Below are 12,182 nucleotides of genomic sequence, written 5' to 3' on the forward strand. Positions count from 1 at the left end.
ACCTTTCTGTGGCCAGTAGCACATTCATGTTTTCAGAAGAGTGTGGTGGGCGCCAACAGTTACTCACATACAGGGCCGGCTCCAGGCACCAGTGGAGCAAGCACGTGCCTGGGGCAGCACGTGCTACGAGGCGGCATTCCCTCTGTTCTGCAGAGTCAGAGCATTTTTTGGTTTGGTTTGGGGTTTTTTTTGGTGCCAGTTCTGGGCAGGGCAGAGAAGCCGGAGAGAAGCTGGGAGGACAGAGAACCCTGGTGCCCGCAGCCTGCAGCCCCAGAGTACTCTGTCCCTAGCAGGCGTGGGACCCCGGCTTCTCTCCCCTGCTGGGCACTAGGCGGGTGCACATAGATGCCCCGGTGGGCGCCATGGCGCCCGCGGGCACCGCGTTGAGGACCACTGCTGTAGGGAGTCCTGGGACCCGGGTATGTTTGTGCACAAGGGCGCAGGCTGCATGTGAGTCTCTTGTCAATCCAGCATGATGTTTGTGTGGATTCACGGACGGCAACGAAGTTAGTTCTGATTCTCTCCATTTAATTGGGAGCAGCATGAGGTACACACAGAGCAGCTGTATCCAACTGGCCACACTGGTGTTTTTTAGTGGAAAACAGGCCCCAGCTTTTCCTACCCAAGTGCAGCTACAGAAACACCAAGCGGGAACGCGAGTGGTGCAGAGGCATTCCCCATATACTCTGCATGGTGCGCGCGTGCGCGCTCTCTCTCTCACACTGACACTCTCACATGCGTGTGCGCCCACACACTCTCTCTGCATGTCTGTCTCTCTCACACTGGCTGACACTCATGCACATGTGCACGCACACGCACACACTCACACTCTGCATGTCTCTCTCACTGGCTGACACTCACTTGCTCACACACACATGTGCATTCTGCATATCTCTCTCTCTCGCACACTCTGCATGCTCTCTCTCTCTCTCTCTCACTCACACTCTGCATCTCTTTTTTGTGTGTGTGTGTTTTGGCTCATTTTTAAAACTGGAGCAGGGAGGGCCCCTGCCTGGCAAGTTGATAGAATCCCTTTAAGTGACTGAGTTTTCCTGTTTAGCCCGTTGATGCCCTGGCTTTCCCTTCCCCTGGAGATGCAGAGCCGTCAGGAAGGAGCCAGTGCTGCTGGCAAGTGGCCAGTATGTTTGAGGCTTGTGTGGCAGGCAGATCTGTGTATTGGGTTAAAATCTGTTTGCACATGGCCAGCTGCTCAGGAGGGGTGGGGGTCTCTGCTGACAGCGCAGGATCATCTGATATCCTGTGAGTTCCATCTCCCAGCCCCATCCCTTCCCCCAGCACCAGTTCATTTTTGAAATAGCTGCACAGGGAATGGGCTTTTCCATGTGGCAGCACTTGTAACAATGTCACCATATGGGATGGGTCAGCCTGGCTCCTTCCCTAGGAAAGGAACCCCCCACTCTCCCTCTGCCCACCCCCTTCCTGATTAGCCTAAACTTTTGTCACTATCTGGTGTTGTTTCTGAAGGAAAGTGCCACTTCAAACGGTTTCAGGTCCCGGGATCATAGTGCGAGCTGTGAACACGTGCAGCCACATGGGTCTCTGCTTTCTGGGGCTCCTCTTCCCCCACTTGCTTCTACAGGTTCCCCTATCACTGTACATCAGAGGTCAAACCATGGGGAAAAAGTAGGTGTCTTCTTCCAAGCTTCACCCACAAACCATGTCCCACCCATGTGAGATGCCAGACACGGCGATACCCTTGAGATACGCTGCTCCCACTCTCCTGCACTCCATAGTGGAATGGCTAGTGGTGCTGATATTTTTGCACTGTTCTTGTTAGGCTTCAGAATTTGTGGAGATGGGGAAGGCTTGTTTGCGCCTCTCGGAGCTATTCTTCCCAACTATCTGCAGACTCTTTGTCTTGGTTACACCTTGTTTGCATTTTTCAGCAGACACCTAACTAGGTGATCTACGATACCCAGGGCATGTCTACACTTAGAAACTTAAGTCAACCTATATAGGTCGACTTACAGCCACTGCAGTCACGTCCACGCTACCCTCCTGGGGTCGGTGGTGTGTGTCCTCAACAGAAGTGCTTCCACCGATCTAAGAGGGGCACTGTGGGGAGCGGAGAGCCCCGTCTGCCCCACAGGCTCTCGGCTCCTGGTGGACTCCACCCCCATTCCGCTCCCCATTCCCTGCTGGGATCCTGGAGAAACCGCCTACCTGTTTCCTGCCGGGGGAGGGGGGGTGGGGTGGGAGTGAGAGAAGCCACCCAGGCTTCTTGCCCTGGCTCTCAGCTGGGAGTGGGTTCCAGCAGGCCAGCTCTCCAGGGAAGTGGGGAGACTGATGGGCTCTTCAGCTTGGAAAAGAGATGACTAAGGGGGGGATATGATGGGGTCTATAAAATCATGACTGGTGTGGAGAAAGTAAATAAGGAAGTGTTATTTACTCCTTCTCATAACACAAGAACTAGGGGCCTCCAAATGAAATGAGTAGGCAGCAGGTTTAAAACACACAAAAGGGAAGTATTTCTTCACACAACATGTAGTCAACTTGTGGAACTCCTTGCCAGAGGATGTTGTGAAGGCCAAGACTATAACAGGATTCAAAAAAGAACTATAAAGGCAGCAAAGAATCCTGTGGCACCTTATAGACTAACAGACATTTTGCAGCATGAGCTTTCGTGGGTGAATACCCACTTCTTCGGATGCATATTCACCCACGAAAGCTCATGCTGCAAAACGTCTGTTAGTCTATAAGGTGCCACAGGATTCTTTGCTGCTTTTACAGTTCCAGACTAACACGGCTACCCCTCTGATACTAAAAAAGAACTAGATACATTCATGGAGGATAGGTCCATCAATGGCTATTAGCCAGGATGGGCAGGGATGGTGTGTCTAGTCTGTTTGCCAGAAGCCAGGAATGGGTGACATGGAATGGATCACTTGATGATTACCTCTTCTGTTCATTCCCTCTGGGACACCTGCCATTGGCCACTGTCGGAAGTTCTCTAGCTGCCTGGCTTTCTTGTCTCCAGTTTTCTTGTTCTCTAGCTTCCAACAGCTGCTGTAAGTAAGGCAGTGTCTACACAGACTCTATGTTGCCCACCCCATATTACACCAACATGAGCCCCACACCTCTGAGAGGTGGCGTTATTATGTCAGTGGTGGTTATGTCAGTGTATCTATTGGGTTTCTGGGAACTGGGCGGGCGGAAGGAGAGCCTGCGCCCCAACGGAGCTGGGGATGAGGGGTTTGGGGTGTGGGAGGGGCTCAGGGTTGGGGTGCAGGGGTGATGGCTATGAGGTGGGGCTGGGAATGAGGGGTTCAGGGTGTGTGGGGGAACTCTAGGCTGGGGACAGAGGGTTGAGGTGCAGGAAGGGGTTAGGCTCTTGTCTAGGGGTGCAGGCTCTGGGGTGGTGCTGGTGATGAGGGGCTTGGGGTGCAGGAAGGGGCTCTGGGTTGGGGGGGGTTCGTGTCTTTGCTTCATGTCCTGCACTGTTAGTGCTTCACAGATAATGGAGAAGGGTGATGCAGAGAGACATTTCCCTGATGCCTGGGGAAAATGCTGCCAGCGGCAGAGACTTTCCAAAGGGGGTGACCTATTATGGGGTCTGAAGCCCAGAAGCAACAGGGAGTTCCAGCTAGCCCACAACCGGAAGGGCCAATTCTTTACTCACTCCATGGGGTGTAATTAAGGAGGGGTTTAATTGTGGAGCCCAGATGCCGAGGGTCTAAACTTTATGGTTCTAGCTGTTCATAGCTGGTGTTTCTTTCTCTCTCTCTCTCAGTCTCGGATCGCTAAGCGAGGGAGGAAGCTTGTGGATTACGACAGCGCCAGACACCATTTTGAATCCCTACAAACTGCAAAGAAGAAAGACGAAACCAAAATCGCCAAGGTAAAGCACAGGGCGGGCCCTGCTTTCATTTATTATTATTATTATTATTTTTAATAACTGCTCATTTAGGAAGTTTTAACCTGCTGACTCATCGTTCCCAGGTGCTTTCTGTTTAGAGAACTGTCATGCGATGATCCAGCCAGAATGTTTTCTCTTTGGCAGGGTCCCACCCATGCATTTATTTTTACTCCCAAAATAAACTTCAGGAGAAGGCTCTGAAGGCCTTAGTGCACGGACGCTGATCTTCTGTGCAGTGTCCCTGACACAGATTTCAGGGGTATGTGGTTAAGTTTTGGTGAGCACAGAAGCCTGAGCGAGAAAGGAAGAATGGCCTTATGGTGTCAGCTAGGAACTGGGAGGCAGGAGATCTGGGATCTATTTCCTTCCCTGATCCTGGATACCTGCATGCCTCAGTTTCCCCATCTGTAAAATGGTGATGAGAATAAGTGGTTGGCCGCTGTGCCCTGAATTCAGTAAGTCCGCAGAGCGCTCTGGGATGCTCAAATCAAAAGTGCGATAGCAGTGTTTGCTGGGAGGGACTACCTGGCACTTTCAGCGTGGACACAACCGTGACCTGTTCAGAGCCTCTGATCTGTTAATTCCTGCTGTATAAATCGTCCCCTGAACAGCTTTGCTCTTTCATACTGGAAGGTGCCATGGCCAAAGCAAAATTGGCATTCAGTTGTCAGAACACCCTTCAGTCTCTCTGAAATCACGCCCTCCCGGATCACTTGGGCCTTATCGTGACTAGGAATTAACATGTGATGTTAACCTGGGCTGGCTAACATGTTTGAAACATCTAGTGTGGCCAAGACAGAGTAGGCTTTAACGTGTGCTAAGATGGTTGAATACTGGCCTAGGCACCCCCATGTGAGCACATATTAAAGGCAGTGGGTGAAATTCTGCCTCCATTGACATCAATGGGGAATTTTGCCACTGACTTCAGTGGAGCTAAGGTTTCATCCAAGTGTGCCCCATCTACACTAGACTTTTCCAAGGTGTTAGCCAGAAGATGCTGACATCACACCTTAAATCCTAGTCTAGGCAAGACTTTAGGGGAGGGATGAGCTGAGTGGGAGCTAGGGTTGGTGGAAGAAGAGAGGAGGGAGAAGTTTCTTTACTCATCTCTTTCTTTGCTTGCACTATGGATAACCGGGCAAAACCAGGGAACAAAATTGAAGGTGACTTTAGGAACCAGAATAATTGCATCAGGTATGGAAAAAACCAATGTCCCCCATTCAGCACATAAGGCTGGTCAGCCAGCCAGATGGATCAGTTAACAGAACTTTCCACAGGCTTTTCTCTTTAAAGAGAAACTGAAGCATATGCAGAAGTAAGAAGGGAATTTTCTTGGGGGTGGAGAGGTAGAATCTTTCATTTAGGGGTGGTGGTGTTTTAAAATCGCCAATTAACTTGCTGCGGTGATTCATATACGAACATTGGAACCCGAGGCCACTGGCTCTGGTATTTTCAAGTCTGGGAAGCTAGACTCTGCTAGCTTTGCTTCACTCACTGCTCTCGCCCAAACTGCTCATGTGCTGACGCTCTGTGACAGGTGACCAGTTATTGACAGATGAATAGATAAGGTCGATGAGCAATGTGGACCAAAGGACAGAGCCCAGCCCAGAGCAATTGGACAAAGCAATTAGAAGTCAACAGGAGCTGTTCCAGTCACTGCAATGGGCTTGGGCTGGCCCTTCAGCCCTCTCTGCCTCAGTTACCCTGCCTGGTAAATAGGAATAATGCTATTTACCTGCCTTAAAGTGCTTTGAGATTCTATGGAAAAGCACTGGAGAAACGCAAAGTCTCGTTATTACAGTATAGAGCAAATATTGGGAGCTAACTGACGTTTTTTCATGATATTCGAATAACACCAACAGCATCATGAATTCTTTTGGACTCATCCTTCCTCTCCTGTCTCCCTTCTTATAACACATGTACACACCCTTTAGGAATCCTGCTACTTACTGCTGAATTGACAACACTCTATTTTAATGGAGTGCTGTGGACTTTAAATAATTGCACGTGGACGAGAGTGACGTTGAATTAATCCTGACCTCCTGGAAGGCACTTGGTGGAAACTCAACACGTGGCAGTTGTGTGCTAAGTCACTAACCAATCTTGCCTGTTTGGGCTGCTGGTAAACAATCTCCCAGCCCTGGTGCCCTCCGTCTCCAGATCGGAGCATTAATTACCGCTACACTTGGCATGCTTTGAAGGATTTGTAACTAATTGTCCCCTGGATGCTGTGTCTCTTGCCTTGGTGGTATTGGGTTGGCCCAGCCTGTAATGCTCTCACTCTTGTGATTTTGTTTTCTAAACAGATGTCTGTCTCTCTCTTGTTTTTGTTTTCTCTTTCCTTTGAAAACGCTCCCCCCGCAGCCTGTCTCGCTGCTTGAGAAAGCTGCGCCTCAGTGGTGCCAAGGAAAACTGCAAGCTCATCTCGTTGCTCAAACTAATCTGCTCCGAAATCAGGTGATTGCCGACCTACCTGGCTCTAACCCCCGCATGTGCTATTTTGGGCTCTAGTCCTGTAACGTGCGTTTAATTTCCAGGCAGTGTTCACTCTAGGCCCTCCGTCAAGTGTGTCCTCCTTATGCAGGCGACAGATTTCTTCTTGGTCTTACACCAGTGACCTTAAGTGAAGTTACATCTGGTGTAGGTTTGATCTGTTGATTTCTTCCCCTCCCCCCAGTAAAACTGTATTATGCTTTGCTCAGAGATGGATTAAGATTTATTGGGCACAAAGAATATTTGGGCTCCCCCACACTTCCCTTTCAATGGGGCCCCAACCCCTGCTCCTCAATGCTCCAGCAGGGGCCCCCAAACTGGCCAGGCTCCCCTAGGCCCGTGCATTAATCTGCCACTGGCCTTGCCCCATAAAGTGAGCACCAGGGGACGGGGCATAGAATGGGAGTGGGACAAAAGATCCCATGCAGTTCTACTAGTATCTTTTTTTTTTCCTAAATGAGAAGCAGATTTTTATGGTTTAAAAATAGAAACCTTAAGAAGCTGCCTCGTGAATTTCTGCCATTCAGTAAAGCTGGAAGCAAAATATCGCAGCAAAAACCAGAAGTGGTTTATACATTTGTACAAATTAGTTGCAAAACTTTCCCAGGGTGAGATCCAAAAATGCAGATTTGAAATGATTCATTTATAGAACAAGTGCTGAGAGAATCTCCCAAGGCCTCACAGGTCCGGTCTGATTTGGGTTAGAAATGGATGCAAGGTGTGCGTCCCGCGCTAGACTTTGAACACCGTCAAGCTGCAGGCCTTGGGGCTGCCTGAAAGCAGGGTTTGTCCAGGTATTATTTAGATTTGAGAACCTACAGGGAAGGAGCTTAGGAAGTGAAGTCAATGAAACTATAGTTATTGAAATTGGATTCTTTGTTCATCCCCTTGGGCTTGGGGAGTGGGAAGGAGAAACTTGCCTTCATGGTGGAATCTCCCTTGGTGAATGTTTTTCAGGGAAATACCCAGACCCAGATCCTCAAAGGTCGGTAGGTGCCTAGCTTCCATTTAAAACATTTCCTAAGTACCTTTTGAGCATCTGCGTCTCAGGGACCTACAGTAGGAGCAGACAGACAGGAGGACTGTGCTAGGGAGGAAGAAAAACAAATATTCTGAATGGGAGGAGGACAGTAAGTCATTGTCCTGACTCAGAGAAACCCAAATACCTACTCCTACATTCCAGGTGATCTCATCTGCTTTCATTCAAATGCTCTCTCAGATTCCTGGTCAGTGAATGAATCACTGTTTACCCATGACAGGTCACACTTCAAAATGCCTGGGAGCTTTCACAGCCAATTTCTGATTGTACAGATAACAATACTGGCTAATAAAATGCTGGAGTGCCACCTAAACTGAGCATCAGCTCATGGAGAAAATGGCTGATTGCATTGCCCCTAAAGGTGACCTGCAAAGGAGGAAAAATTGTACACTTTTGCTTCTTGATGTCTAAAGGCCTGACAGGATTCTTTAGGCTTGTTTTTCAGCTGAGAAATACCAGGGAAAAAGGGAGAATTTGCTGGAAGTTTCTTTGGAGGCCTACACAGCTGGAGAGGGAAGTTTCTCAGCCCATAACCAAAGGACTCAGCATTAAGCTATCAAATCCCAGAACGTTAAACAGCCCGAGTAAAAATCTCTTCTCCTGCCAATTGCTCATCTTTCAGTCTCGGGTTATTTCACAGTCTCCCTAATTGTCCGCTGTGTTTTTGTGCGGCGACTAGGACTGGGCAAGCCCTTTGATTTCTCATATAAAGATGAGTCGAGAATTAACTTTTCAAATAACGAACCAGCCAGGCCTTTAACAGATAGAAAATAGTGGGAGTTTCTTGTGAACGCTCGGGAGGTTTCCTCTTAGGGGGTGTAAGCGAGTTACACTGTAGCGTTCTGGTGACTGTGCCATTTGGAACAAAGAGGAAACCGCTTAGAGCAGCAAATTCCTGCTGCTCCTCAGCTCCAGTGAAACGCTGACTCCTGTCTGAGCAGCAGTGTCCTTGGTGATCTGTAACTCCAGCAGAACACAGTGTTTCTGGTGCTCCGTCCCATCAGCCAGCGAGTAACCAGCTAACTGAGCGGTGTGTCCCTCTGTTTCCCCAGAGAGGAAGCATGGCCTATGGGTTAGGCTCTAGCCTGGGACTTGAGAGACCTGGGTCTAGCTCTGACACTGCTTCCTGTGTTGCCTTGGGCAAGTCACTTAGGCCCAGATCCTACATGCCTCAATCAAAACGGGAGCTCAATGAGAGAGGTGCCTAAGTACCTTTAAACATCTGGGCCTTGGACTCTCTACCCGCTGCACATTAAGCCTGGGTCTGTGGAACCCGGGCTTGTGCACTTGGTGTTTCCAAGCCTGTGCTTAGGCATCTGTACTGCACTGTAAGCCTGGGTTTACAATTGCTGCACCAGGGTCTCGCAGCTGTGTTAACATATCCACACTGCACTGCAGAGACCTTCGGACTCGGGTCTGCAGCTTGAGCTGCCTCCCTACTGCAGAATGAGCAGGCTTGGACTTGCATCTCAGCAGGACTTGGTCTCTGACTCACCCCCATATCAGGGTCCTAGGATCCAGGCCTTGGGTCCTTACTGACCCGAGTCAGCCTGAGATGTGTGTGGATGGAACGGGGGCTAGGGCTCAAACCTGAGTCAGAGTCTGGCCCACAGTGTGCAGTGTAGAGGTCCCCTCTCTTCCCTGCCTGTAACATGGGGATAACGGCTGAAGGGATGGCAGTGGGAGTTGAGGACAGCTGCGAGGAGATGCTCAGCGCTGCACAGAATCAGGCCAGCTGCATCTAACCAAAATAAATCCTGCGTAGAGCTGGATCCCGGTGACCATATACCATTGGCTTGGCCAGAGCATGAGAGAAATTAATTTAGCTCCATCACTGGGAACATCAAAGGGATTTGAAATATCCACCACAGAGCCCTAGGCACAGCTCTGAGTTTCACGGACCTCTCTTCCCTTACGTTTCTAGAGTGAACGCTGCCTGCGGGCTTTTAGGGGCTGTGCTTTTGGGCTGTCACAATACTCGCAGATCAGTGCAGGATTTGCTTTCTGGGTCCTTTGGCCTGGAGAACGGATAAACCTGAGGGGGGGAGACCATGTCATTTCCTTCATTGTGCAATGGGGCTACTGAGAAACAAACAGAATTTAATGGGGATCTTAGTCTCTGGGGATTTTAACTCCTGATTATGGTTCAAGCCTGGTGTGGAAATGAAAGGGGACACGTACTTCACCCTTTTTTTCCTTTTGAGTGAATGGGTCAGAAACATTCGTGCCCTGATAGATGTTAAGGCCAGAAGAGACCCTCGTGATCCCGTCCTCTGCCCTCCTGCATAGCCTAAAGTGGCATCTCTGTTTAAGAGGGGGTTCATTTTTTTGCAAGCCCACAGAAAATGGTGGGCTTGTCTGTGCCATGCACTGGGCAGAACTGCTGAACGCCAGTGCGCAAGAAAGATGGATGTGACTCCCGTTGCTCCATGTCTTCCCTGGAGTGGCTCCCTATCTCGGTTAGAGACCCACCATTTCACAGACAGGCCGAGCTGGGCATTCCTTCCAGTACCCAGCTCTCTCTCCTCTGGAAGGAACCCCTTGTCCTCTGACCTTGAGCACTGAGGCCGTCACTCCAGGCTTCTGCTGGGGGCTGGCGACTTCTGAAAGTTGGGTGGGGGCTAGACTGACACACGCTGAGCTGCCTCCTCTGCTAGTTCCCCCCGGCCAGCGAAGCAGGAGACCAGAAATAGGACTTGGGTCTGCCACATACTAGGCCAGTATGCATCTTTTTCTGACTGCCCCCCCGCCCCGCCCCCCAAATCTGGTTGGTGTGCATGCTCATCCTTGAGACAGAGAGCCCAACGCTGCCTAAAGCCAGATTTCCTCTATTAACCCCATTGCAGAGCAGGTCTCCTTCTCCTGGCGATGTCTGTCCCCTTGTCTCTCGGAAGGGGCAGGAAGCCAGCTTCCGGTGCCGAAGTTCCTGTGGCAATAGGAAGGCAGAGAGTGGGCCCCTGGGGTGGGGGTGGGGGGCTGGATTTGCACGCAGGCTGGAGAGCCTTGTGGCATTGTGACATTCCTGCTATTGTTAATATAAACAGCAGCTTGTGCTGGCCTTCCTGTTAGGCTGTGCTGCGGGGTGGTTACCCCGGGGATTCGCTGTTCTCTCTCCCACCACCACGCGGGCAGGGGCGAGGCAGAAAATGGAAACCTTGAAACTGGAACGTTCGCAGTACAGGGCCTTGAAGGGAGGAAGAGGGATGCTGGGATGGGGGGAGGAGCGGGGGAGTGGGGAGGTGGACGTGCCCGGTGCTGACTCAGAGGGAGTGGGGTGGCAGACGTGCCCGTGCTGCCTCGGGAGGGTTTGGGGAGGTGGGCGTGCCTGGTACTGACTCGGGGGGAGTGGGGTGGCAGACGTGCCCATGCTGCCTCGGGAGGGTTTGGGGAGGTGGGGGTGCCTGGTGCTGACTCGGGGGGAGTGGGGTGGCAGACGTGCCCGCGCTGCTTCGGGAGGGTTTGGGGAGGTGGGCGTGCCTGGTGCTGACTTGCGGGGAGTGGGGTGGCAGACGTGCCCGTGCTGCCTCGGGAGGGTTTGGGGAGGTGGGGGTGCCTGGTGCTGATTCAGGGCAGGTGTAGGGTGGTGGGTGTGACAAGTGCTGACATGCGGGTGGACGGGGGGGTAGAGTGGTGGTGGGCAGTGGCGGATTAATGATTTTGCCACCCCAGGGCCAGCTCTGGGTTTTTTGCCGCCCCAAGCAAAAACCTCTGAGATCTGAAGTGCGCCAAAAAACAAAACAAAAAAACCCCAAACTCTTAGAGAGCTCAAGTGCCGCCCCTGCAAACTTGCTGCCCTAGGCCTAGGCCTAGTCGGCGTAGGTGATAATACGCCGCTGGTGGTGGGTGCGCCTGGTGCTGACTCGGGGGGAGGATTGGAGGGTGGTGGGTGGACCTGGTGCTGAGTGGGGGGGGGAGGGGGGTGGTGGAGGTGCCCAGTGCTGACTCTGGGCATGTGGGGCGGTGGACGTGCCTGGTGCTGACTTGTGCTGTTTGCAGTAGGAGCAATGAGCGTCTTGTGTCTCTGCGTTATGCCAGTATTCTTGCCCCGGTCCTGGGCTCCTTGGTGCTGGCAATGGGAGATAGGGGGATTCACCCAGAGAGTGGGCCAACGGGCAGAGCGGGCTGCTGGGCTGGGTGCTGGAGTTAAAATCTTGATCAGACCCCAGCGTAGGAGCTTTGCACCTGCGGTGGGTTCCCCCATGACGGCAGATTCCTCGTCAGCTGGTTTAAGCTCTTGCTCTGGCAGTGCAGAGCTCTGTGTCTTTGATTCTCCCTATGCAGTGGGGGTTCAAAGCTGGGGCGGGGTGCCCAGCCGGCTCGGCACCATTGCTGGCCATGGAGCTAGGCTGAGGTACACCCGCTGGGGTCTGATCTTCCCTCTCGGCAGTCAATTAGGGGAGTGGCACCACCATAAAAGGTGGGTAAACAAGAGGAGAATGAGGCCCCTTGTCCTCAGCAGAGAATTAACCCAGGCAGCGTCCCGAGGGGTTCAGTGCGGCCTGTGTGGCGTGGGGGATCTCCCTCGCCTGGTCTCTCCAGCTGGCCAGGGAAGCAGCGAATGCCTTGCGCTGCAGGGAGCTGGATGGGTGCTGACTTGTCCTGTCTCTGTTGTGAAGGCCGAAGAAGAGCTGGTGAAAGCTCAGAAGGTGTTTGAGGAGATGAACCTCGATCTGCAGGAGGAGCTGCCTTCGCTATGGAATAGGTGAGCGCCCAAGGGCAGCCGCTGCGGGCCAGTCGCCCCTTAGGGAGGTCATTACTGTGATGGGCTCCCCA

General features: G+C 51.8%; 1 protein-coding gene across 6 annotated transcripts in view; it reads left to right on the forward strand.

Annotated features, from left to right (window-relative positions):
- BIN1 (bridging integrator 1) overlaps positions 1–12,182 on the forward strand; it is a 162,900-nt gene that overhangs the window by 94,659 nt on the left and 56,059 nt on the right. For 5 of the 6 annotated variants that reach the window (XM_045031812.1, XM_045031814.1, XM_045031815.1 and 2 more), the window contains exons 6-8: positions 3,752–3,859; positions 6,242–6,334; positions 12,026–12,111. In XM_045031812.1, coding sequence (XP_044887747.1) covers positions 3,752–3,859; positions 6,242–6,334; positions 12,026–12,111 — 287 coding nt within the window. The remainder of the gene's footprint in view (positions 1–3,751; positions 3,860–6,241; positions 6,335–12,025; positions 12,112–12,182) is intronic. The other variant, XM_045031813.1, reaches the window with a different exon arrangement.

This window comes from Mauremys mutica, chromosome 10, assembly GCF_020497125.1.
Source record: "Mauremys mutica isolate MM-2020 ecotype Southern chromosome 10, ASM2049712v1, whole genome shotgun sequence".
Taxonomy (NCBI): domain Eukaryota; kingdom Metazoa; phylum Chordata; order Testudines; family Geoemydidae; genus Mauremys; species Mauremys mutica.